Source organism: Falco rusticolus, chromosome 2 (assembly GCF_015220075.1).
Source record: "Falco rusticolus isolate bFalRus1 chromosome 2, bFalRus1.pri, whole genome shotgun sequence".
NCBI classification, from domain to species: domain Eukaryota; kingdom Metazoa; phylum Chordata; class Aves; order Falconiformes; family Falconidae; genus Falco; species Falco rusticolus.
In genome coordinates, this window is record NC_051188.1 from 671,067 (window position 1) to 697,716 (window position 26,650).

At 56.6% G+C, this 26,650-nt stretch overlaps 4 protein-coding genes across 8 annotated transcripts in view; 1 reads left to right on the forward strand and 3 right to left on the reverse strand.

Annotated features, from left to right (window-relative positions):
* PGM2L1 (phosphoglucomutase 2 like 1) overlaps positions 1–588 on the reverse strand; it is a 44,392-nt gene extending 43,804 nt beyond the window's left edge. Inside the window, exons 1-2 of one of the 4 annotated variants that reach the window (XM_037376209.1) lie at positions 493–588; positions 133–354 (exon numbers count right to left, since the gene is read on the reverse strand). In XM_037376209.1, coding sequence (XP_037232106.1) covers positions 133–243 — 111 coding nt within the window. In that variant the 5' untranslated portion in view covers positions 244–354; positions 493–588. Of the gene's footprint in view, positions 1–132 lie in introns of all 4 variants that reach the window. The other 3 variants (XM_037376207.1, XM_037376210.1, XM_037376211.1) reach the window with 3 other exon arrangements.
* Positions 589–11,566: 10,978 nt separating this feature from the next.
* KCNE3 (potassium voltage-gated channel subfamily E regulatory subunit 3) lies at positions 11,567–13,930 on the reverse strand. The gene is made up of 2 exons (XM_037378376.1): positions 13,630–13,930; positions 11,567–12,414 (listed from the first exon to the last, which is right to left on the reverse strand). Exon 2 carries the CDS (start codon positions 12,399–12,401, stop codon positions 12,084–12,086), a length of 318 nt encoding a protein of 105 aa, XP_037234273.1. The 5' UTR covers positions 12,402–12,414; positions 13,630–13,930; the 3' UTR covers positions 11,567–12,083.
* Positions 13,931–15,097: 1,167 nt separating this feature from the next.
* Positions 15,098–17,482, reverse strand: LIPT2 (lipoyl(octanoyl) transferase 2). Of its 2 annotated transcripts, none has more exons than XM_037378422.1 (2): positions 16,967–17,482; positions 15,098–15,754 (listed from the first exon to the last, which is right to left on the reverse strand). In XM_037378422.1, exons 1-2 carry the CDS (start codon positions 17,466–17,468, stop codon positions 15,522–15,524), a joined length of 735 nt encoding a protein of 244 aa, XP_037234319.1. In that variant the 5' UTR covers positions 17,469–17,482; the 3' UTR covers positions 15,098–15,521. The 2 variants fall into 2 exon arrangements, with proteins under 2 accessions (XP_037234319.1, XP_037234320.1); XM_037378423.1 differs by having other exon boundaries at positions 15,575–15,791.
* A 1,574-nt stretch (positions 17,483–19,056) lies between these two features.
* Positions 19,057–26,650, forward strand: part of POLD3 (DNA polymerase delta 3, accessory subunit) — a 45,940-nt gene continuing 38,346 nt past the window's right edge. Inside the window, exon 1 of the mRNA XM_037377002.1 lies at positions 19,057–19,418. The gene's annotated coding sequence lies outside the window, so the exon portion shown is untranslated. The remainder of the gene's footprint in view (positions 19,419–26,650) is intronic.

Here is a 26,650-nt window from a genome sequence, read left to right on the forward strand (position 1 = left end):
GATGGGGAGGGACAGCACGCGCGACCGCACCGGTGACTAAACACGCCGGGGGAAGGAGGGGGGGAAGCCCCCACCGGGGGGGGGGGCGGGGGGAGGGGGGCGTGCCCCCGCCGCCCCCCGCCACACACCCACCTTGTCCCAGCTCAGCCACTGCCACACCGCCTTGTCCAGCTGCGCGTCGCCGGTGCTGCGGGCGATGAGCACGTTGGAGTTGACATCCTCGGAGGCCCCGCACTCGCCCATGTCGCCGCCGGCGGGGGCCACGGGTGGGCGGATGGCGGGGAGGACGCGACAAACGGCGGCGGCTTCGCTTCTTCTTCACTTCGCGACGCCCGCCTCAGCACCGCACATCGCCTGAGGGAGGGGAAGGGCTAAAGGAGGCGGGCCGGTGCCCCGGCACCGGGGGGAAGCGGAGGAGGACGGAGGTTACGCGGAGCTGCCCGCGGCGGCCGCTATTTACCTCAGCCCAGCGAGAATAACGGCGCCACCCACCTCCGCCGGCAAGGGACGGGGCGCGCGCACACGCCCGCGGCCAGCCGCGCCCCGCCCGCGCCCGCCGCAGCTCGACAACAACCGAGGCCCCGCCTCCGCGCCGCGACTCCGCCAATCACGCCTTGCCCACCCCACCGGCGGGGCGGTGGCCCCCCGCCGGCGGCAATGCATGATGGGACATGTAGTCCGGGCGCAGCCGCGGGCTGTGGCAGTGAGGGGCGGGCGGGAGGAGAGAAACTACAACTCCCGGCAGCGCCCCCGGCGCGCCTCAGGGTGAGGGGGAGCGGGCAGGGCTGGGGGGGGACGCGGGTTTGCTTCCCCCGGCGGGACCGGCGGCGGGGGCTGACTCCTCCCGCCGCGTGCCCGCTCAGGTGGCCGCGTCGCACCCCTCAGGGGCCCCGGCTCTGTCTTGCTCCCGCCCCGGGCTCCCCGGGGTGGCGGTAGCGGCCCCTCGGGAGGGCAGCCGTCGGCGATCGGTGTCGCACAGCGCTTGGCCCGCGGGAGGGCAGGCTCAGGCTGGAGGCGGAGAGGGGCTGGGGGGAGGCTCCCTGCTTTTGCTTGATGCAGAAAGAAATGTGCAGTGTATCTCTTAACCAACCCACTAAACAGGCGCTCTGTGCCTCTGGGTGATCTATTTGAGGAAAAGCTAAAATCCTCCCTGGTTGCGCCCCTCCTCCAGCCTCTCAGGCAGCCTTCACGCTGCCAAGTGCATCATCTGTGCCCTCCAAACGGCGCTACCCCAGGGGACGAGCTCGTTGTTCAGAACCATTTCCAGATGGGCTTCAGCAGCAATTCATTTTCCATTGGAGGGAAAACGGTAACCCCCATCTCCCCTTCCCAGGCTGCGTCACTTCGAATTGAATTGCCTGTCCCCGAGCAGAAGGCCGTGGCCGTGACCACGTTCCACAGCACATCTTCATCGCACAGAGCATCCTCATGCTGCTGCAAGTTCTGGCAGAGGTTGTCATAGTGACAGCAGGCACTGGAGAGGCCTATGAGGCTTCGGGAAGATGGGCAGAGGGCGTTGGGATTGCTGCAGGGGATGCTAGTCATGAAGGGAGGTACAAAATGCCACGGCTGTGTGCAGCACAGGCTCCTGGGGGAGGTGGAAAGAGAGACTGAGGAGAGAGGAAGATGCAAAGGAGAGATGACAAAGATGTGGGGAGGCAGTTTGGGGTACCAAAGCAGCATAGCAAAGGATGTGGTTGAAAACAGTAAATATAGAAGGGGATGATCCATCATAAGAAATATTAGAAACCTCAATACCATCTCTCCCCTTCGAAGCTCTCACGTCCCTGTCCTGAAGGGACCTCTTTCTTGGCTACAGACACAAACACATCCTCTGATCCAGAGGTCTGACTTGGGTGTGGGAAGTTGAACCTTTAAATTGGCCTGTCACAAGAGATTCCTGATAGAAGTCAACAGAAGATAAAGATAAGAACAAGGAAGTAAATCAACCTAAGTCTTCTGTTATCAATGAAGGACTCTCCTAAGGTTGTTTCTGGTATAGAAGGAGTAGAAGAGTCTGGACACTGCTGAAGTCAGAGTGAGGAAATCTGGCATAATAGATGACTCAAGCAGTAAGTGAGTGGGATACTCCCATCTCCAGGTGGATTTGGGGGGTCCATCCTTTAGTGCTGACGCTCGAAGAAGGAGTGAGCCTGTGGAGCAGTAGGGAAGGGCCCTGTGCCTTGCAGGACCACAAGCCAGAGGTGAGTGACCCTGCCAGCCCAACCTGAGAGCAGGACCACCCAGCTCCACACTTCCCACCAGCTCTGGCTTCATCCTGTGAGCATCTATACCCGATGCCACCTACACTCCATGTTGTTTTCTCTCCCATCCTCATTTTTTTTCCTTCTTGCTCATCTCCTCATAAAGAGGCGGCATCTGTAGCAGCGCTGATGCTATGCTGGGCCCAGCAGTCTGATTAAAGCCATGCCCCAAGCAGCCAGATGCTGGCACATTTCTTCAGGACTCAGAATAGCTGACAGGGATGGCTCCTGCAGTGAATTTGCACCTGAGAGTCAGCATGAGGCACAGCACCTGCTTTTCATACCTTTGCTGCTCTTTTCTCCTCCTTTGTGTTTTGTCTTCAAGGAAAGAAGGCCAGAGCCCAGCACTACAGGAGCTGCAGCCCATAAAACCTTTGTTTTCTCCACAGAAAAAGACAATGGCCCTGTTAAATACCTCTCCAAATAGCATTTCTTACAAAAACCCTAGCCATTTGGGAAGGCAGTAAGACGTGTTGTTAAAATGGAACTTCTTACTTCAAATGCTTCAGCTCTTGCCTCCTTTTTTTCCCTAGGTGCTTAATGAAAGCTTTAAGTTATTCTGAATGGTGATTTTTTTTTTTGCCATCTGAACAGGCAGGCTCTTTCTGTACATAAAACCTTGAACCTCGTTAAGTGGTTTCATGCAGGACAGTGGCAGCCGTGCCCCACCCTGCGTTATCAGCACTCAGCTATACAGCCATGATTAAAAGCGGGATGTTTCTTTCATATGTCTAGATAGGAGAATTACTATTCTCTCAGATGTCAGTGCTCCTCCATAATTATTTCCCTGAAGAACACCTAATACAGCCTTATAGGGGATAAAAGTCTCTGCCTGTTACGTGGAGGGTTTGAAGCTTCTCAGGATCTCACCAATGCATCCAAAGTCAGAGAGTGACGATCTAGTTTCCAAGTATTTCCCTGTGAGAGGACTTTGGTTAGCTAGCTCCGAGGCACCACAGATGTCAGGTAGCACAAGCAACTCCAGAGCAGGGCAATCATCTAACAAGATTGTAAGAGATATGACTTTGATTGCGCTTATGGAGATTTGCTGTGTTGGCCTGGAGAAAACACTGACCTCACGGGAGATGACAACAAAGTCCAATGTATTTGAAGGTTAATCAGCCACCAGAAGAATTGTTAAAGCTGATTATGCTGCTACAGGAAAGTTAAACTGAGTCCCATCTGCTTCTGTGCTGTAGCAGAGAGCAATAACAAGCCGGCATGACTCTGGACCATGCTGCGCTGGTACCCAGCACATCACAGCTCTCCCAGGCACTTTGGGGTGATCACAGAGCCTCCCTGCACTCACTGGCCATGCACGTTGCTAGCAGAAATCTCTATTTTCATCTGTTACTAACGTCAAAATTTCTAGTCCTTATGGCCGTGGAGGAAAGCCAGAAAATAGGAAATTAATCTGCAAGGGAAAGCAAGCCAACGATTCTAAGTTTTCAATCTCATGTATCGTTCCGCCTAATTGAGGCGCGGCATGCTCAGACCAAACTGAGCAGCAGCGAACAGTCTGGGGGCTAAAAACCACAGGAGAGGCCACATTGCCAGTAATAAATACGAGCCAGGCTGGGCAGAGAAGGGCTGACAGGCTGGAGCTGCCAGAGCCAGCAGGGACTGTGGCGGGGCTCAGCTGGAGGGAATGACTTCTTCCTCGCCAAAATGAGCATGTGCATCCACACATACATATGTATGACTGTGTCACTTGTCACTCCTGCTTTCTGGGAAAGGCCCTGCTCCGTGTACCGCTGTTATGAAACCCAGAGTTCCCACGTGTAGCAGAGTTGCAGCTATGAAATGGCAGATAACTCTCTGTGCCCCCAAAATGAGCGTTTGCTTCTAATGTAAACAAAATCGTGTAAGTTAATAGAGCCTCATTAATAACACAGAGCTCCTGTTTGGGATTTGCAGTTAATGCAAGTTGGCAGTAAAGAACGTATCCATGCCCCTTTGCACGGTTAAATGTATATCCATCCTCCTGCAGGGTATGGTGTGCAGCGTCTCAGTATCATAGCCCTGAACAACGATGCACATATTTTGTTCTTACCAATATGTTGAATGTTTTTTTCCTGCAGAAGGACATCTAAGTACACAGTGATGTCACCACACATCAAAATTAAAAAACATCTGTACAGTCATGCTAGCATCCTCGGCAATCTGGTACTGAGACCAAATCCTCACCCACAACAAACGGATTAGCTCTGTTGATTGCACAGCTCTGCCCAGCCCTGTGCTGAGATCCTGAGGGCTGAACCCCAGCTGGTACAGTGTTTCCATGGCAATTTTACTGCTCACCGTTTATTCTGATCATCTGCAAATGGCCCAGAGCTCCCACAATATTCCAGGTTGTTTTTCTGCCCCTGGTTTCTGCAGCGAGCCGGGGTCATGCGAGATGACTGCTGTGCATCCTTCCAGCTCGCTGCGAGCCTCTCAGCCAGTGGTATGCATGCCCTTGCTCTGCGGTACATCTTTTGTTTTATTATTTATGTATCCTGGACACCATGTTCTCCTATGCCTCTTGAGTTACCTGGTTATAACACAGCAACTCCCATCCTTTCATTTCCCTCTCTGAAAGTAGCGTATCGCCAGAAAGGCAGGCAGCAATGACATCCCTGCCAGCTGATAGCATGCTGCACGGAGAGAGGCAGGTGCCTTTTGGGGCCCAAATGCTGTTTTTAATCTGATCTGGGGTCAAAGCAGCGAAAGTGCTTTGTCCTGCAGAAGTAGTGCAGGTGCTTTGCAGGCAGAGCACAAAGAAAGGGAGTGGGCTGACGGGTGGGGAGGATGCAGCAGGGACCGCTGAGATTAGGAAATGGCTTTCATATTCTGTGGCTGCTCCTGGCTTGGCACTTCACGATGTCAGCTCTGGGAAGGCCTGATCCTGCACCCTCCAGCACTGACAACACACTCCTTGGCTTCCTCAGGAGCATAACAGCCTAAATATCCATGATTTAAAAGCAGTATGTAATGCGCAGCTCAGAGCCGCTGGAAACCTCCACTCTCAGCCCAAAGGGAGGGCAGGGAGCAGCTCCCCTCACTGTTCCTGCAGTCTCGGCTCCCCAGTCCAGGGGCCATGCCGCAGCCTGCAAACACAAACGGTGAGAGCTTTCATAACAGGCAGCTTGGAGCCGAAAACACACCGCAAGTCCAATTCTGACTGTGGGCACGCGTCTGAGGCAACAGCCCCAAGCCAGCAAGCAGAAAGGAACTGAGGCTCATAACCTCTCCCCACCCTAATCTTTTGTCCTAGCTGATAAAAAACATTTTATAGGCTCCAGTGACTAAGCACTTAATCTAGGGCTTAATCAACTACTGCACATAGAGGCGATGGTATTTACTGAGGCTGAGTAGTGTGGTGGATTGGTGTGCCAGGCGTGGGTGCGGGAAGGCCGCAGTGAGCATCCCCATCCCCACACCCCTCTGCAGCAGGCACTGATCCAGCTCTCCACATCTTCCCTTCGCTCAGGGCACGGGCTCCTTCCAGGGCTGCTGTTGCATTGCGGGAAATTTCTATGCCTCCTGCTCACCCAGGCCTCAGCACCCGGGGAAGCTGGCTTTGATCACCAGTCCCCTCATACATCAATGCCCGTCCTTTATAAATTAGAAACCAAACACAGACATGGTTATTTTTAATCCTCCCCTCTAGGTATTAATAGCCCACACGCATGCTCTGCTGGGTAGTTGTCCACAAGCCGCATCCATCTGCAGAAAAGAGATGTGATGGCCCCATTTCCTGTGGTGACAGAACAAGAAAGGAGTATAGATCAGGCTTTTCAGCCCAATTTATCCCCTCAATTAATCCCAAAGTATGGGGTAAGTTGTGTGGAACTGAGAATATTTGCACTGCAAACTTTCTGCAAGGAGGGTACATGAGATCCTGCATGTCTGGGATTTCCTGATTGTCAGTAAAAATAAATGATGCTTTGATCTTTATTAAGAAATGCTGCTTTTTCTTAGCATATAGTGCAGGTTTTGTAGGTACTCATAGGGCCGTCAAGCTGAACTGCCCTGTGATCGCACATCCCAACAATTAGCTGTGACCAGACTTTTGATAACATTGCTACAGCTTCTTACTATCATGTGCGTATCATCCTTCAGCTGGACTGACCCCAGGTCTCCCTTTCCCCTTACCTGGATAAAAACAGGGGAAGAAAAGGAAAAAAAGGAGCAGAAAAAGGGGCAAACAGATAGACCTGCGTTGCTGGAAGAGCTGTGGTGCAAAGGAGGCTGGGGCTGTGTCTTACCCGTGAGGAAGATGTAGTCCCCAATGTAGCCCCCAAATCCAGACTCTGCCTGCTGAGAACTCCTCCGGTAATTAATTTGGCAGCTCTTGGTGCCAATTTGGGAGTGCACCCAGGTAGCTGTGCCAGCACACATGCAGGCCACCGTGGTACCAGACACTGGGGAAGGGAGATGGTGCTCCGCACGGAGGCTCAGAGAGCCAAAGTCTCCTGAACGCTGCATTTTTCCATCATGTGCTCTAAAAGAAAAAGCTCGTTAAATGACTTGTCTGGGTTAGGCAAAAAAGCGGGAGCTGTGCCCAGCGCCACTCAGTGAAGGGCTGTGAGTGAAAAATGCTGCAGCAGCAAACATCACAGCTACCTGAGGGAAGAGGGAGATGGCAGAGGTGGGTTCTGTGCTCAGCGTCCCCTTGAGACAGAGCTGTCAGGAACCGGTGCTCCCTCTGCCGCCGTCGAGGCGCCAGCACGCAAACCCGAGCTCGCAGAGGGGCTGGACGGGGGCTCGCTCAGACAGGCACAAAACTGAGAGGGGCATAATAAATGTTTTTCATGCCCGCAGATAATTAATTTGGCTTCCCACATCTTTATCTAAACCATCTGATACCAGCTGGGTGCGAGAGAGGCAACTCGGATGGATGGGCATCCGTTGCAGCAGGGTGGTGGAAAACAGGAAAAGGGCCACGGAGGACTTCAAGTGACTGGCCCCATGTGGCAGTTCCTGCAGAGCTCCTGAACGGGTCAGGCTCTTTGGTTTAAGTCACTTTTGTTTCCTTGTCCTCTGCACGAGGGTGTTGCTCCAGCCGTGACACTGCAGGGCTGTCAGCAAGGCAGGTTGTAGGAACTGGCTGCATCTTTGGTGAGAGGGACTGATATATTTAGAAGAAATGGATGTGTTTTGGACAGTGAGGGTTTCTGACCCGAAGGAAGAGCTTGTATGACCAGGAGTAGCCCTGTTCCTATAACAGTGGCCTCATCACCTCCCAGAAAATCCTCTTAAGCTTTTAAGATGGCCAAGCCCATCTCCAAGCAGGGCTGATTGAGTTACCTCACAGGAGGACATCATCTCTGCTCTCCCTCCAGAGGAAGATGGGCAATAATGAATAAGCAATGTCACTGCTTGAAACTGCCCATGTTTCCGTAGGATGCTGTGAGCTGTGCTGCAGGGCCTTCATCCAACACCTGCAGCACTGAGCCCACAGCCTTGCACCTGCACAGCCAGGACACCGTTACAGCTCCATGTCCCATTCCTTGTGCATAGCGATTGCCACTGAGGCATGAACTCCCCTTAGTCCCCTCCCCAGCTTTTACACCCCTCACTTCAGTAGCATTTGGCTCTATGCATGGGACAAATAGAGCTCGCTAGCACTCCTTAGCAGCTAACAGTCATTTCATTAGCAAATAAACATTATCCAGCAGTTTCTGGGCACCAAAACTACCAGCCAAATCATGCTGCAGCATCTGCCCCAGATCACAGCATGCTCCTGCCAGCACAACGAGCATAATCAGCAAGAACAGCTTACAGGGAGGGCAGGAGGGACCTGGGGAAGTTACCCTGGGAAAGTACAGGGGAACCCCCCACTACAACGTGGAAAATGCTTGTCTGGCACCCATCTGCCGCAGTGCAGGGGATGCTTGTCCGGCATCTGTCTGCTGCAGTGCAGGGGATGCTCATCCAGCAGTTCTCTGCCCCACCATGAACGAGGAGTACTTTCCCTTCCCCTCCTTTTTTTTTTTTTTTTTTTTTTTTTTTATGTTTCCCAAAGATTAACTTTCCCCATCGTGACCCCTGTCTCCCATGGGCTGCAAATAAGCATTTGTGCATGGGAGCCTGGCTCGGCACACCTGATCGGAGAGCAGCATGACCTTCCCAGGCTAGCAGCCCAAGCCTCTCCTACGTGCCCACTCCATCGGCAGCGCAGGATTCCCACCAAGCACTGATCAACCCTCAGAGAAGCAGCTCCCTTGAAGACACCTTCTCATACCTCAGTCCTGCTGTGCCACTTTGGTAAAACCAGCATACCACAGACTGCTGGAGGCACCTCATGCTGTCAGCTAGACATTCCCCAATACCCGCTGGCATCGCTCAGCAATACCATTGCTATCGGTCCCTGCACTGCTACTGTTTCACATGGCACTTTTGTTATCAAAATGCCCAGCATCAAAGCAGTCCCAGGAACAGGCCTCCACAATTCCCATTACTCCAACAATCCAACCATTGATTCACTAAGCCAAGGTCAGCCTGAACCTTCCATGCACACCATGTTTCAATATCCTTTTCCAAGTACCAGGCAAAGTGCTACAGATGTTGTCTCACTCATGATTCATTGCTGTGTGCCAAGGAAAAATATCTTAAATAAATTGGCCTCCCATGAGACCTATTTTTTTGTTTTTCTAGCTGCATTGCTTAAAACCCAAATGAAGTCGGCTACAATTTGCATGGTTGAGTTTAGTGATACAGCCAAGGCCAGCACTTCCCCAGCTCTTCTCTCTGCATGGACAAGTGCATCTCCTTGCTGTTAAAACTAACCGCATGAGCGTTACCCTGAAACCATCTGCTCCTGGGGCTGCAGCTCAGGGAGCAAGGTCAGAGCCTCAGTGGCTTTGACAAGGAATCTCTGAGTTCTGGGATGAATACCTAATTAGTCATGAAATCCTTTCCCTGGCAGCTGAAGCAAAACAATTTCAGGAGGATCCTAAATCTGTCCTCCCCCCATACCCCTCTGAGCATCCTCAGCAGCCCAGTGCAAACCCCTGCTGAGGATAGGTTTCTCAAGCTGACCCGGAGCCGTGGGTCCCAAGAGGACATCACCCTGCCTGGAGCCATGGGTCCCATGGGGACATCACCCAGCCTGGAGCCATAGATTCCAAGGGTACACCAGCTAGCTTGGAGCTGTGGGTCCCACAGGGACACCAACTAGCCTGGAGGTGCGAGTCCCAAGGGGACACCCCCCAGCCTGGAGCTGTGGGTCCCATGGGTATACTCAACCAGCCTGGAGCCATGGGTCCCATGGGGATGCCCAACCAGCCTGGAACTGTAGGTCCCAAGGGGATACCAGCCAGCTTGGAGCCGTGGGTCCCAAGGGGACACCCAACCAGCCTGGAGCTGTGGGTCCCAAGGGGACATCAGTGAGCCCGGGGCCACGAGTCCCACAGGAACAAGCGCAGCCAGCCAGGAGCTGTAGGTCCAGCGACAGCAAGCGCGGCTGCTCTTGCCCTCGGAGGGGCCAGGGCGCCCCGGGGAAGGAGCAGGTGCCTGTGGCACAGAGACCCTGAGGCAGCTGCCACAAGGTGGCACTGGCATCTCGTCACCCAGCCTAGTGGCATCCAGCCTGAGGCCCTAGGGTGGGGACAGCCAGGGCATCCCCCCCAGCCCCACCGCAGGTAGGGACAGACTGAAGGAACAGCTGATGGATCGGAAATCAGGTGGATAACGATCACTGCAGGAGCTATGTCTTGCAGGAGGATTTTTTCCCACGTAGGGTCTTCTGAATTAAGGAAAAGCAGCATTTTTTTCCAATTCTTATGACATGCCACCTTGTAACAGGGTTGTCCCCTCCAGGCCACAGCAGCAAAAGGGACTCTGGGGTCACCAGATCCATCCCAGCCACCCCCTCTCCCAGGAGGGCCAGTGGCCGTCAGCAGAGGCAAGAAGACCATACCACCAGGGGGCTTGGGGTACCACACTCACCATTTAGCACCCACCCCGTCACAGGGACCCCCATCCTGGCCCTGGTGCCAGCCGCTGCTCTGCCACTCATCCTGCTGCAGGAGCCAGTATTAGAGGAAGACAAACACCGTGGAGGTGGAGGAAACCCAAGCATGGTGTGTGCTTGCACAAACCAACCTGGCAGAGGCTTGCTGTCAAGGCTGTTCGCACCTGGCCTGATTCCCCCGATTTATTTGCAGATAAAGAGTTTATTTTCCTTTCCCAGGGCTGCAACTGCAAGACAAACACAGCAAAGCTTCTCGAGCAACTTCCCGCTTGGGCCAGGTGCCGGGGGATGCTGGTGGCGTTTGCCCCCATGCCCCCAGAAAGCCCTTCTGGTATCATGTGCCCGGCTCAGAAATCACAGCGAGCTCAGCCCCAAAGTGGGCAGCCCCTGAAGGCTCCCCAAACCCCCCCACCTTGGGCTTTGTGCCCAGGCTGAGGGCATGGGAAATCAGGAACTGGTCACTGAGGTGCTGCCGTCCCGGTGCCTCTGGTGCCAAGGTTTCCAGCCCTACCCCAAACACGCTCACATCACTGCTTTGACGTCACTGCTTGGACTCAGGCATCGCAGCCACGTTTAACCTTTGAATGCAGGTGGAAAGGCCCCTATGGGCCAGCTAATCTAGCTGCAATTAAAGACATTAATTATGCCATTATTAACATGTTAAGACATGCGAGGGATTGGGTCACCGGCACTGCTCCACAGCCTGTTTTGAAGGATGGGGACATTTACTGTCCTGGACACCAGCCACTCCATGGGCCAGTCCCAAACCCAGCTGGCTTAATAGCGGAGCTGAAGCCAAGGAGCCCAGCAGGACCCGAGAACATCCCCTTCCCGTCCGCCGCTGCGCCCTCACCCCATGGAAAACACATTTGGGACCTGCAGTACAAAAGGCCAAAGCTACAGTCGACAGCAGGAAGGAAGCAGGAAAAACTCCGGCATCACCATCCGGAGCCCGGAGAGACCTTTGGGGACACGCAGAGCCAGATGCCTCCGGCCAGGCTTGGGCCATGCTCGCAGTATGTGCCCATGGCTCGAACGATGCTCCCCGGACGGTGGCAGGGAGAAAGCATCTCGTGTCCTGGGATCGGGGTCTGCAAAGCTGGCAGGGGAACCTGCTCCAGCATGAGAGATTTGCCCCATCATAGCAGCTGCGATGCTGGGGACTGTGATGCCACCAAGGGGTTGCCCTTGAAGCCACCTCAGCAGCACACAGGGAGCAGGTTTAGCCCTTACAGCAGCATCCTCTGGGCTCCAGCATCCAGAGCAGGGTGCCAGCATGGAGGGAGGCCCCACGGATTGCCCCCGACACCAACTTTGCTTAAAGAAGCAAACGCAACCCCACTGGAAACTGCCACCTCCTTTAATTCCCCGCCAGAAAAGCGAGGCCCAGCCCGGCTCAAAAATTACAGGGTTTTAGCACCAGCCAAGCTCGCTAGCCTGTGTCACAAAGCTGGTGGGAGCCCACGGAGGTCTATGCTGGCTGGTCTGAGCAGGGAAATAGTGAATTTTTCTCCTTGAAGACCCCTGCCAGCCTCAGCAGGCCATGGTGGGAACGGAACTGCCCCTGCCATCCCCGTGCCCTGGGGCTCAGCTGAGGTGGGTCTGCGGGACCGGGACCTGCCCATGGATCGCACCCTGCCAGCTCCTGCCAGACAGGAGCTGTAGCCCGGCCAGGATGTCCCCGTGCTGCTCACACCGGGGCTGAGCACCTCCACGGGGGTACCGGGGGAGGGGGTTCCCAGCAGCTTTGGGGCCGGAATGGCCAGCAGCGCTGCCCCATCCTGCAAGCAGCAGGATGCGCAGCAGCAACATGACCCCAAACCCACTGGCTCCCAGGGGACAAGGCAATGGGGCCGGGCTCAGATCATGGAGACCCTGTTCTTAATGTAGACGTGGTACGGGTCGCTGCGCTTGTCCACCTTGCGGGAGCGGGTGTAGCCCAGGATGAGGCTCCCCACCGTGGCAGCGAAGAGCGTCATGACGAAGAGGATGTACATGTAGGCATTGTCATTGCGGCCGGGACGGCCCGGGCGGGCGCTGGCGTTGCGTGCAGTGGCAGTGGTGGTGGCAGGGCGGTCAGTGGGGCAGAGGATGACCCCATGCAGCGTCTGGTTTAAGGCATTAAGCACTGCCTGGAGGCTTCGGTGCCAGGTCTCTGTCCGGTTGTCCTCTTCCATGCCTTCATCCAGGCTGCAGGGAAGGACAGGGAGGCTCAGCTGGGGCTGCCCTCGCGGCAGCAATGCCCCTGGGACGATGCTGGGGATGTTCTGCCAGACCCAACGATGACCCCAAAATAGTCCTTGAAGTACCTCCTCTGACATGAGGGTAGGAGCAGGGACATCCAAACCCTTTGTGTTCATAGCAGCCCCCTCCCTGAATTTCACTCCTTCCATGGAGGGGATAAGACCCCAGAGCTTTGGGGCAGCTGTCTGCACCCCTCTCTGGCCCAGGGCTGGGGACAGTGGGGACACACAGCTGTCCTGGGGAGCCGTGTTGGTTGGGTTCAAAGCCTGGTTTCCCTAGGGGTGTGCAGGGATGGTGGGCACCATTCATGTCCTGCACCCTTGCACGGTGCACAGCCAGCACCCAAGGGAACGTGGGGGGGCTGTCTGGGATCCCCTATCCTAAATAACAGCCCTGGGACCAGGCCAGGTCTCCCGGGGTGAGTGGAGACTTCCTTTTCTCCCCATTGGTCCTAGCTGGGGGCCAGGAGCCATGACCACCCTGGCAGGGGGGCACAGTTCCCCACACACCGCTGCGGACCCATCCTGAGGGGGCCACTGCCCTAAACTGCCCCACAGATTTCCCTCCCCGTGGGTCCCAGACCCCTCTCTGACGCACCCTGGACACGGTGCCCCTCTGCCAACCCACCCTGGACCCCTCTGTGCCCTCTGTGCCCTTGTGCACCTTCGCATCTTGCCAGGGCCTTGGAGCAGGCGTGGACAGGAAGGGACACAGAGGCACGGTCCCCAGCGCATGCCATCCATCCACCGGCCCCACAAACCGCTGTTGTTCCCCAGGGTGTCCACCCTGTGTCCCTGCCCCCAGCCCCCGAGCACCAGTGTCTGCAGCACCAGCAGCTCTACCCCATGCACAGGCAGCTGACGCCCACCCACCCAAAAGGGTCACCCCAAACCCGGGGCGCACCTCCCAGGATGAAAGCCCAGCAGTGGGGAGGAAGGTGCTGAGCAGCCACGATCCCACGGGGATGGGCTCAGCCCTAGAGACTTAAAGTTTGAAGGCGGAGGAGGCTGAATTTGGGAGATTTAGGGCAAAATCCGGGTTTATCCCAGGAAGGGACCCACAGACGGGGTGCAGCATGGGGGGACCCCACGCTGGGGGGGGTGTGCAGGGCCAGGTAGGGGAATGGGGAGCAGCGGGGTGGGAAGGGGGGATCGCACTCACCCAGGGTGCCCTCCCTGCTTGCGCCGCTGCCAGGCTGAGCCGGGACTGGAGCATCGCGGGGCGGCGGCGAGGGATGCCGGCCGGGCTGGGAGTGCCGCGCAGCCTCCTCCCCTTCCCGGGGCAGAGCCACCTGCCAAAGCCACCCAGCCCCGACACGGGCCACCAGCCTGTCCCCAGCCCCACAGGTCCTGCCACGGCCCCTCGCCCTGGCCGGATACCGGAGGCCGTACGGGGCCGGGAGAGCTGGACCCTGCATTTCCCTCCCGGCACACGCTTTCGGTCACGCTTTCCTGTCCCTCCTCCGTCTGTCCCCACTGTCCCCAAGCTCCCGCACCGGGCACAGAGCCTGCCCAGGGCACATGCTTCCCTGCTTACCACTCCCTCCTCGCCATTCCCTCCCAGTGCTGTGCTGGTCCCATGAAATAGGATTTCCCCTTCCCCAAGGCCCTTCCAGCCCCATTGCTCCCAGGTGCACCCTTTGCCCACCCAAAAGCCCTATGGGGTGCAGGGTCCCATGGGCAGGCACCCACAGGTGGCTCATGGGGCAGCAGAGAAACCCCAAAGCTTGTGGGGCAGAAAGGCAGCCCAGAGCAGCGGTGAAGGGCTGCAGGCAGGGGTCACGTCTTGCTCTGAGCAGGGCACAGGGACTTGATTTGCCATTTTCCATTCCTCCTGACCCCAAAGCACCTGTCTGGCTGCAGGGCTGCTCCCAGCCACCCGCGTTGGTGCCTCCAGCACAGGCTTCAGGTGTGCCAGCAATGGGGACGCAGAACTGGCCATGGCTGTGCCACGCACCAGCAGGGGAAGATTTTGGGGAGGCCAGACCGGGTGCTGCCCCTCCTGCCCATGCCCCAGGAACACTGCGAGCATCCCCAAGGGGTGGCAGACAGCTCTGGGGAAGCTCAGCCTCAGCTTGGCTCCTTATCTCTTAAGAAACCTGTCAATTAAAATCAGTTTATATGTGTCTACCTATAGGTTTGCACTGATGGGCACGGACCCAGTGCCATCACAGCCCTGGGGTGCCTGCGTCCCTTCGCCTTGGATGCCTGCTGCGATCCCATGTGAATGCTGAAGCCGGGGCAACAATTTCAGAGGTGCCAACGCTGCCTGCACGGATCCTGGCGACATATCCTCCCAGTGCCACAGACCCAATGGGAGCAGACCCCCATTGCCCAGCCGGGACACTCGATCCCACGCTGGAAGGTCCCCCAGGGTCCGTGAGGGCTGTGGCTCCTCTCCTCAGGCTCCCGACCCTTTCCCCTCCCTCCTCCCGCTTTCCCACCGTGTCCGCATTGCTCTGGTGGCCTTTAAACCACCATTTGCAGCCTCTTAGCAGTGATTCTCTGCCCACCCTGACAGCACAGCGAGGATCCCTGCCATGCGAGGATCTCTCCGGGCGCAAGGCAAGGAAGGAGGTCATTAATAAAGTCTTGGGGTAAATAAACAAGCAAAGGATCAGCAGCCAAAGTTCTCAGCAACTCTCTTTTACTCTCTATAGAAAATGTGCCTCTCTTTACACGGCAGCAAGGGAAATCTGCTCAACTCGGTCCTTCTTCCTCTCGTCCAAAGGGCACATGAGCATTAACCCAAATCCTGGCTTTTTGGAAGGGGGAGAGGCAGAAACCCCCCACAAAAGCACCTATTTGAGCACCTCCCCAGTGAGCGACAGGTACCCTTGGAGGTCTCAGCCAAGGGATGGAGCCCCATGGGGCTGGGAAGAGCACGGATGTTTAAGCATCAGCCCAGACCCCTCTGTGCCACCGTTCACACATGGTCTACAGGCAAAGGCACGAGAGCGCTCGTCTTGCAACAAAGCCCAGGGCAGCTGCTGCGCTGTTCATCAGACGCGCTGAGGGTTTGCCAAAACACCCAGCCAAGGCGCCATGGCTCTCCTAGTCCCCGGGGTCTTCTGAAAAGACCAAGCTGCAGTCGAACACCTCCTGGAAGGAGTCGAGGAAGGGCTCGAGGACGTGGTCGACGGTGACATGCCACCCCAGCTCCCGGCTCAGCGAGGTGACGCCTTTCCCCTCCAGCCCACAGGGGACGATGTGGTCGAACCAGGTGAGGTCAGTGCAGCAGTTCAGTGCCAGCCCGTGGGAGGTGATGTGGTTCCCGCAGTGCACCCCTGCGGGGGCCAAACACCCACCCGTCAGCACCCGTCCCTGGGGATGCCCCGGTGTGAGGTACTCAGCGACCGTGCTGCTCGGGCTGCTCTAACCCCCCGATATGCCATGCTCCCCATTTCTGCCAGGGAAAAAATCCCTAAGCCACAGTCAGACCCCACCGATTTGGGGCAGATGGGGTGCGGCATGCCCAGCTCCCTCCACCCCAGCCCTGCATCCCCCAGCACCTCCCACCCCCGGAGTTCCAAGCGGGTTTGGACATGGGACTGTGGTGCAAAGGGGGGGCCTGGACTGCAGGACCCTCAGGCCAGGCTGCAGAGCCCAGCTGGGGGGTGCAGGGCCTGCCTGGCTGGAACAGCACAGGTCTGGGGAGAGGGCCAGGAGGAGGGGGCAAGGCTGCAGGCACCCAGCCCTGGGTGCAAGGGCCTCGGTGTGGGGGTGCAAAGTGCTAGGCCCTGATTCTGGCTGCGCTGCAGGGGCCTGCAATCGTGCTCCCCCCACCCCGCTTGGTGCATGCACCCCAGGCATACGCTCCTGTGCCACTCCACTTGTGCACGCTCCCTATGCACACCCACGCGTGCACACCCCCCGTGCACGCTCCCTATGCAGACCCCACCCGTGCACCCCCCCCGTGCACGCTCCCCGTGCACGCTCCCTATGCACACCCCCCCCGTGCACGCCCCCCGTGCACGCTCCCTATGCACACCCCCCCCGTGCACGCCCCCCGTGCACGCTCCCTATGCACACCCCCCCCGTGCACCCCCCCCGTGCACGCTCCCTATGCACACCCCCCCCGTGCACGGCCCCCGTGCACGCTCCCTATGCACACCCCCCCCGTGCACGCCCCCCGTGCACGCTCCCTATGCACACCCCACCCGTGCACCCCCCCGTGCACGCTCCCTATGCACACCCCCCGTGCACCCCCCCCGTGCACGCTCCCTATGCACACCCACCCGTGCACCCCCCCGTGCACGCTCCCTATGCACACCCCACCCGTGCACGCTCCCTATGCACACCCCCCGTGCACGCCCCCCGTGCACGCTCCCTATGCACACCCACCCGTGCACGCCCCCCGTGCACGCTCCCTATGCACACCCCACCCGTGCACGCCCCCCGTGCACGCTCCCTATGCACACACCCCCCGTGCACCCCCCCCGTGCACGCTCCCTATGCACACCCACCCGTGCACGCCCCCCGCCCGCCCCCACGCTCACCGATGGCGCACAGCTTGCTGTCGCCCACCCAGACGCCGGTAAAGGGCGGCGGGAGGGCGCGGGCGGCCGCCAGGCCCAGGCGGCGGCAGAGCCGCAGCACCAGCGCCTCCAGCGCCGCCACGTAGCCGCGCAGCGGCAGGCGGCGGCGGCGCAGGTCGAGCACCGGGAAGGCCAGCAGCTGCCCCGGGCCGTGGAACGTGATCCGCCCGCCGCGCCGCGCCGCCGCCAGCGCCGCGCCCCGCGCCCGCAGCCCCGCCGCCTCCGCCGGCCCCGGCGCGCCCCGCAGCCCCCACGTGTACACGGGCCCGGCCGGCTCGCTCAGCACCACGCTCTCCCCCGCCACCGCCACCGGGCCCGGGGCCGCCACTGGCTCCGCCACCGGCTCCGCTACCGGGCCGGGCCGCGCCGCCCGCGCCGCCCGCACGCAGCGCTCCTGCACCCGCAGCGCCTCGGCGTAGGGCCGCAGCCCCAGGCGCAGCACCCGCACCGGCGGCCGCGACATGGCGGGGGGGCGGGGCGGGGGGCGGGGCAGCGGGGAGAGATGGGGAGGGACAGGTGGCGCGGAGAGGGGACCGGCACAGGGGATGGGGACAGGGGTCTGGGGACAGGGCAGAGGGGATGGAGATGGGGGATGGGGGACAGGCTCAGGGCATGGGGACAGAGGACAGGGGACAAGGGGGGGGATAGGGGACGGCCACAGGGGATGGGGACAGAGGACAGGGGACAAGGGGGGGGATGGGGACAGAGGACAGGGGACAAGGGGAGGGATAGGGGATGGGGACAGAGGACAGGGGACAAGGGGGGGGATAGGGGATGGGGACGGAGGACAGGGGACAAGGATGGAGGGGATAGGGGACGGGCACAGGGGATGGGGACAGAGGACAAGGATGGGAGGGATGGGGAGAGGGCAGAGGGGACAGAGGCGGGGGAGATAGGGGACAAGCACAGGGGATTGGGACAAAAGATAGGGGACAGGGCAGAGGAGACAGAAATGGAGGATAGGGTCAGGCACGGGGGATGGGGACAGAGGCTGGGGGACAGGGCAGAGGGGAGAGGGATGGAGGGGAGAGGGGACGGGATGGGGACAGGGGCCTGGGGACAGGCGGGGGGATGGGGACAGGCCGGAGGGGACAGAGATGGATGATGGGGACAGGCCAGAGCGGACAGAGATGGATGATGGGGTCAGGCATGGGGTATAGGGACAGAAAATGGGGGACTGGAAGCAGGGATGGATAGGGCAGAGGGGACAGAGATGGGGGGATAGGACACAGGGACAGGGGACGGGGACAGGGGCCTGGGGACGGGCAGGGGGAGTGGAGGGACAGGCATGGGGGGGATAGGGGACAGGGGAGTGGGGGAGGATAGAGGATGGAGGGAACAGGGCAGAGGGGACAGACAGAGGATGGGGGACAGGCACAGGATGGCACCAGGGGATGGGGATAGGGGAGAGGCAGGAAGATGGGGACAGGGCAGGGGGGGCGGAGGTGGAGGGTGGGGACAGGGAAGGGGGGGACAGAGGGAGGATGAGGGTAGAGGACAGGTGGCAGAGGTGGATGATAGGGGACAGGTGTGGGAGTGGAGCACAGGGGACAGATAGGGGGAGAGGGGACCGGCGCAGGGGATGGGGACAGAGATGGAGGACAAGGGAGAGGGGACAGGGAGACAGAGGACTGTGATTTGAGGCTGGGGCCTGGCGGGCAGGGCCTGGGGATGTGGAACATGGCCCGGAACAGGGTATGGGGAATGGGGACTGTGGTGGGGGGTAGAAGACAGAGGATGGGGACAGGGGATCGGAGACTGGGAACAGGGGGATTGCACTTGGGGACAGGCATTAGCGATAGCGGACGGAGCCTGGGCAGGGGGATAAGGCACTGGGACGAGGTCAGGGGCCTGGGGGTGGCTGATAGGGCGCAGGGCCGCAGGGGAGTGTGGGGGGGAGAGATAAGGGCTGTCACCACTGGGGCGTGGGGCACTGCGGGCTGGGACTGCGGTGACAGGTGGGGTACGGGCAGGGGTGAGGGGAGGGCACGGGGACACGGCGTCCTGGGGGGCTGGGCTGGGGCGGGGGCTGGGCAGTCACAGACCTGCTCCAAATGGGGTGAAATGGGGGTTCTGGGGTGCGACGTGGAGGTCGTGGACTGTAGATAACACTGGGTTGCTGAAGGGCTGGTGTGCGCTGCAGTTAGTCACCCTGCAACTTGGACAGCGAGAAAACGCTCCCTTCAAAACTTTTTATTCTAAATGTAGAAAATTTGCAAGTCTGGTCAGACTGCTCGTGAGTCAGCCCTTAAAAGCTGAGCAAACCATTCCCAGCCCACCGTCCTTCTGACGTACCGACCGGATTAGGCATGTGAAAGTATGTTTTGATTTCATAGAGCTATCGACTGTGTTACTAAACTCTGGCTTTTATCAAAAATGTGCCTCGCTGGCTGTCTACCCTCCGTCACCACAGGTAATTAATTCAGCTGTCATCTGACAGCGGCGTTAACTTCTGCGCGGGTATTTGCAAGGAAGGGAAGGCACTTCCCTTTCTTTAATCATTTTCTCGATGAAAAGGAGCGAGTGCTATAATGGTTTATAAAATTAATACAGCCTGGGGGGAAAAAAAATGGGGAAAAAACCCACCATAACCCTCACTGGGTCATCGTGTTGCTTGTATTCAAGTGCACGGAGCAGCACCCAGCCTGCGTCAGGCGGGCTCATCACCTTGACCACTGACTTCAGGAGAGCTGCCCCGGGGCTCTACCCTTGGCAGCAGAGGCATGTATTTTGCACCAACATTGTGTGTGTATGGAGTTATTTCCTTTTTTTTATGATTAAGCATCAACTTCTTGCCTGGAGATCAAAGCCAAATGCTCTTCCTTTTTGGCTTGCCGTGGCGCTGCATGCGTAAGATGGGGAGAGTTGTGTGTAATAGGGCTGGGATCCTCGTAAATAAGACGACAGAGATGAGCGTGGTTGCGGCGCTGGTGTATTTACTGTCAATATCCTGCTTTTGAAGCAGGGAGGAAATTTGTATGGAAGGGAGCCATGGATGGCTCACATTTTATCCTTCTGTTGGGGCTTGAGTACTTTTAAAGTGGTTTGTTCTTTTTTTTTTCTTCGTGATATGGTAATTTGCCATTCTGTCGTACCTTTTCCTTTGGGTACCTTAAACATTAGCCGAGCCTCTTGAATCCTCACCAATTCCTTTGATTGCAGAGCCCGGTTTTTTGGCACTAGAGCCTCCCTCGGGGCACTTTAGAGCTAATGCAAGTCCGGGCTTAATAGCAGGAAGGGGAGGGGAGGACAAAGGTGGTGGCTGTGAAACAGGTGCCTGGTGAGAGGGACTGTCGCAGCTCACGGGGAACTACAGCCAGCTGCAAGGGGCAACATCTTGGCAATGGTGAAGTCTGGGATAAAATTCCTGTTGACTTCGGCAAGGCCAGGATGCCACGGAGAGGTGACGGAGCTGTCCTGATGTCACAGACGGAGCCAGGAGCAGGCTGCCTGGCCTGGGCTGCCCCTCGCACCTCCAGTCCCCTCCCCGTGCAGCCCCAAGCCTTTCAGCAAAATCCCATAACTTTTTTTCAAGCAAATTGTACTCAAGGGCCACAGCAGCAACAGGGTTAGCAGCCGCTCTGTTTGCATGTACTAATTACATTAATTATTTGAAGCGTGCTGGAGTTCAACGCATGGGCTAGGGCCCAGCTGTGCTACAGGCTACAGAAGCTCAGAAGAAAAAGCCTGTCCTGAAGAGGTCAGGGCATCCCTGGCTGTGTTTATGGAATCGTGGCTGCATGCCTCCTCCCGCTGCGGAGCTCAGAGGTCACCTCCTCTCACTCTGGTAGGGTTTGGTCCTGGCTGGCCATCCCCGCTGACATGCCACTGGGTCTCTTAAGACCTCTGGTGACAGAGAGGTCTCCTGGCTTGGTGTGGAAGGAGGTGGTGCTGGGAAGTTTTAAGCTATGGATTTATTCTCCCTTGATAACTATTATGCCAGTTGCATGCCCACAGGTTCCCATGCGATACCTTGGAAGGGTGTTGTGATTTAACCCCAGCCGGCGATGAAGCCCCCTGCAGCCGCTCACTTGCTCCCCCCTGATGGGATAGGGGAGAGAATCAGAAGGGTAAAAGTGGGAAGACCTGTGGGTTGAGATAAAGGCAGTTCCATAGGTAAAGCAAAACCTGTGTGCACAAGCAAAGCAAAACAAGGAATTCATTCACTGCTTCCCATGGGCAGGCAGGCGCTCAGCCATCCCCAGGGCAGCAGGGCTCCATCATGTATAACAGGGACTTGGGAAGACAAACACCATCACTCCGAGCATCCCCCCTTCCTTCTTCTTCCCCGGCTTATATCTGCTCAGCATGGCGCCACATGGTCTGGAACATCCCTTTGGCCAGTTGGGGTCAGCTGCCCTGGCCGTGTCCCCTCCCCATTCCCCGTGTCCCTCCAGCCCTCTCGGCCCGAGAAACTGAAAAGTCCCTGACTCAGCACAAGCATCACCCAGCCACAGCCGAACCCATGGGTGGCCGCCAGCATCGCTCCCACCAAACCCAAACCGCAGCACGGCACCAGCTGCTGAGAAGGAAATTAACTCTGTCCCAGCCGAAACCAGGACAAAGGGTCAGCCGGCATCCCTACACAGGACACCAGCATCAATGAAGTCCTGCAAGCACCGGCTACCAGTCCTGCCGTTATTTGGAAGGACAAACATTTTCACTCCATCTTATTCGATAATAAACCTTTCCCTAAGCATGTTGGGAGGGAATCGCTCTGGCTGAGATCTCCAGTTCATTCAGACAGGATCTTCGTGGATGTGACCCATCTCCAGAGCTGCTCCTGACCCCCTGATCTATTCATTGACTCAAAAAAGCATGTTCCCAAGGCTGCGACAAAGGGGAAGAAAAACAAGGAAGTGCACGTGTAAGGTTGTGCCGTGGGCTGCGTGCACCGCGAGGTACATTAAGGAAGTAGTTAAGGAAGTTCCTTGCTGTGCCTGGGGAGCTGGGTCGGAGCTGGTGTGAGTTGCTGTGTTGATTGTGCTTCTCTTGGCAGTTGTCATCTTTTGACCCATCTTGTAGCTGACGTGGCAGGCAGCTCTGCTCCTCTGAGCTTCCCGTGCCACCGGGAGCTGATGTTTCCACTCCCAAACCTCAGACGCATTGTTTGGCCTTCATTGAAACCAGTGAAGATGCTCTCATCTCCAGTTTGTCCCCAGCTGCTGGCCAGACACCCTGCCAGAGGTCACCCTCCACTCTGGTCAACTAGCATGACTTCACAGGCCTGCGGAAACCATCTTGGTCAGGTTAAACACTCGTCAGAGCGTTGTTTTTAAGAAGGATCCTCTGGATGAGCTCAGTTAGGGAGTGGGCTGGTGTGCAGTGATGTTGCCAGGTGTTTGGGGACAGCAGCCCCGGAAGGGACAATGGGGACATGTCCAGGTGAGAACCCCCCCTTCAGCGCTGCGTCCATCTCAGGGAATCCCAACATCAGAAGGACACGGACCTGTTGGAGCGGGCCCGTCGGAGGCCACGGAGCTGGTCAGAGGGCTGGAGCCCCTCTGCTGTGGGGACAGGCTGGGAGAGCTGGGGCTGTGCAGCCTGGGGAGGAGAAGGCTGCGGGGAGACCTTAGAGCAGCTGCCAGTGCCTGGAGGGGCCGACAGGAAAGCTGGGGAGGGGCTTTGGGCAAGGGCAGGGAGTGGTGGGACAGGGGGGAATGGCTTGAAGCTGAGAGAGGGGAGATTTAGGTTGGACATGAGGAAGAAACCCTTCCCCGTGAGGGCGGCGAGGCGCTGGCCCAGGCTGCCCAGAGCAGCTGTGGGTGCCCCATCCCTGGCAGGGCTCAAGGCCAGGCTGGACGGGGCTGGGAGCAGCCTGGGCTGATGGAAGGCCCATGGCAGGGGAGGTTGGACTAGATCACCTTTAAAGGTCCCTTCCAGCCCAACCCATCTGACGATTCCATGGCATCTCTCCAGAGCTGTAATCCAGACATAGAGATTACAGCAAGGCCATCTGCAAGGTACGGCTGTTTTAGTGCACTGAGGGCATTTTACCTGCTGGTCATGGTGATTCAAAATCACTACCCAGCTTCATCTGTCACATCAAATAACAAGTGTCTTGGCTACCTGACCCAAATGCCTTAGTACAAATCATGCCTTAGTACAAATCATACGTTGAGCCAAGCCTCAAACTGTCCTAGAATTAAATTCTCCAGAGCACTTTCGCACAGCCTCTGATGAGGCAGGAGCAGAAGTCACTCAGAGGGGTTGTTAATCCATCTCTGACATCCAGGAGTCAGACCTGCTTGTCAGTGTGTCCTCCAGAAACTCAACTCTTTGGAAGTAATCTTATTCTGTTGACTCTGCTTTTCATACCTTGGGGGAGTTTTTCATACCTTGGGGGAGCTGAAGCTTAAACTTCAGAGTTAGCGCAACAGAGGAAGAAAAAAGGTGGAGCCAGTGCACATCGATAGATCTCAAAATATTTTACCAGGAGAGCAGGATCCATTTTACCAGGAGGGAAACAGGCAGAGAGCCATCACACTGCTGGTCAGGGTTGTGCCACGGGGGCAGGAGGAGAGCTGTCCTGACCCAGCTGCCTGCAGCTCTGTGGAGCACTGCAGACACTGTGCCAGGCTGCACCGCTCTGGCAGTCACGGTACAGGTAGGGCCTAGTGCAGGCAGGGGCTGGCATGGGCAGGGGATCAGTAAAATAAGCGCAAACTGGACAGGAGTTAATGTTACAAAACCAGAAGTGTGTGCTCGTGGCAAGGCTCTGTGCCACCACCCTGGTAGGTGAAGTTCTTCACAACGCAGTCTCAGCCGCTTAATTTTTATCTCTACCCAACATGAATTTTGAGGTGCCTTTGACTTGATACTGTTCTCTTTGTGTGAAAAGTGACAGTCAGGATGGTAAAAATTGCCGTTCCTTCTGTCTTTTCGTTCTGCTGCCAAAAATCTGCCAGTTTGGAATGTTTTTCAGGGATTAATCTCCCAAGAGAAGTTATTTCTGCTTTGAAGCAGTTGTCTCTTTTAAAAGGTCTTATTTCAGACACCAGACTGGAAAAAAAAGGCCATTTATTCCAACTGTCAGGGATCAGACCTGGTGTTTTTGCTTTCTGTGACAACAAGCAGATGAACCTATAACTACACCCAGGAGCTGCGAGCTGCGGCAGTGATAAGGGGACCTTGTTTGAGAAGACATCTCAGAGACCCGCTCCTTTTTTATTGGCACACACATACATTTGCATCAGTTGCTGCTTTAGTTGTGTTTAAATCAAATTTTTTTTTTTTTTAAATATAAAAGAGTGGCTGAATTCGGCTACTTTCAGATGCAGGTTTGCAGTTTATACCGTCTGTGTACTTGCTATTTGAGCGTCACTAGGAGAGCAGGGCTGGCATCATGACAGGTATGGGTCAGAAGGTACTGCCTTTGTCCCCAGATCTGGGGGGACAGGGCTTAGAGGCCACAAACTGCCCCGGCATCCTTCCAGAGAGTGATGTGATGGCTGCCTCTGTCTTAACTTGCTCGAGATGCCGGTTTCTCCCATCTCTTCCTCACCCCACCACGACTTCTGCAGGTCAGGGCCAGCTCCTCTGAATTACGGCCACCTCCTTTCGCCCTCCCCCTCCCAAACACTGGCAGTTTGGGTTGATCTGGGCAGTCATTTCATGGACGTGCCCCACCACCAGCAAACCGCTGCTTGCTCTGCCTCCGCTGAAGGAGTCCACGCAGCACCGGGGTGCACAAGAGCCCCAAATGCCATCCAGTTTACTGCAGAGCTGGCAGGTGACTCTTGTGTCACCCCTTTCACACAGCCAGCTGCAGGCACACGCTGTGCAGCAGGGAATTAGCTCCTGCGGGAAATGCCGGGATTAATCCCTTTAGGATGACTGTACTTCAGATGATCCTTTTTCTCTTGTGGTCTGTGACCTTCTGTTGGAGAATGAACCAGGAGAGGGGTAAACTGTGGGAATTTGGGACCCAGACTAGGCAGGAGATTAATTAGGAGTCAGAAGATGAGAGTACTCACATGAGCTGTGGAAACAACTGTATTTGCCTTCATTTTTAAAATTATTTTAGATTCTGAATGGAAAGAGTTTCAAAATTTTTAAAATGCTGCTTAGCAGTGCTTGGCATCTTCACAGAATCACAGAAACACAGCATGGTCGGGGTGGGAAGGGACTCCTGGAGCCCACCCAGCCCACCCCCCTGCTGAAGCAGCTCTCCCAGAGCAGGTTGCACAGAGCCGCGTCCAGGCGGGTTTGAATGTCTCCAGAGCAGGAGACCCCACAGCCTCTCTGGGCAGCCTGTCCCGGTGTCCCGTCACCCTCAGGGGAACGATGTTCTTCCTCACATTCAGATGGAAGTTCCCGTCTTGCACTTTGTGCCCGTTGCCCCTTGTCCTGTCGCTGGGCGCTGCTGAAAAGAGCCTGGCCCCGTCCTCGTGGCACCCACCCTTGAGATATTTGTGGGCATTGATGAGGTCCCCTCTCAGTCTTCACCTCTCCAGGCTGAACAGCCCCAGCTCCCTCAGCCTTTCCTCATCAGGGAGATGCTCCAGCCCCTCATCATCCTCATAGCCTTTGCTGGCACCTCTCCAGTAGTTCCCTCTCTCTCTTGAGCTGGGGACCCCAGAACTAGACAAGGCCTTTTTAAACTCAAAACCATAAATCTTCAGGCATTAATGAAGTTCTTTTACCTTTCTTCTTTTTTTTTTTTCTGTGCTAGAGACCTGCTGCTTCTCTCATTTCCCTGCTGCAAAGCAGGTATCACAGAGGTTTGTAGGACCATAATTCAGGTTGGAAGGGACCTCGGGAAATCTAGAGTCCAACCTCTTGCTCAGAGCAGGTTCAGCTCTGGGATGAGGCTGGGTTGTGCAGGGCTTTATCCAGCCAGGTCTTGAAAACCTCCAAGAGCAGCCATGTACAGCTCCCCAAGGCCCTGTCCCACTGCTTGACCATCCACACAGAGAAAAAGCTGCTCCTTTTGTCCAGCCTGAATATCTCCTGTTTCAACTTATGCCCATCTAGTTACCTCGGAGAATAAAGCAGGTATGAGTGAGATCAGAACCAGATCCCATGGCATTTTCATAAACAGAAAAGAAATCCTCAGCTAGAATAAATTCATTTTTACCCTTAAGCCAATCAGCAGTACCAAGACACACACTGTGCCCTGAAGCTGAAAAGTGTAATTTTACAGTTACCAGGCACGTTAACCCAGGTCAGGAAATCATCCAGAAAGCTCAAAGCAGGAAACTTAAAGGAGGAAAAAACAAAAGATGAAAAAAGACTTTTTTTTTTTGAAAAAAAGATGAGTAATGTATTAAGACCTGCACACTCTTTCCATAAACTAAACGCAGATGTCAAGCCAGAAGCAAAATGTTGCACTACAGGAATAGCTGCTGTGGAATGAAGAAAAAGAGACAAGAGTGTGAGAGAAAGCGCATGGAGGAAGAGGATGTATACAATTTTGTTACCAGCAAAACAAACACGATGCCAGCTGAGTAACGTGATTGCTGTGACCGCTAAAGAAACACCCTAGCACGCTGTGAGGCCACATGCATCACATGAGCTTATTTTAACACTTACTAATAGTGTGCAATTTCCTTCACAGAATAGAATCACAGAAGGGTTTGGGCTGGAAGGGACCTTCAAGACCAGCCAGTCCCACCCCCCGCCAGGGGCAGGGCCCCCTCCCCC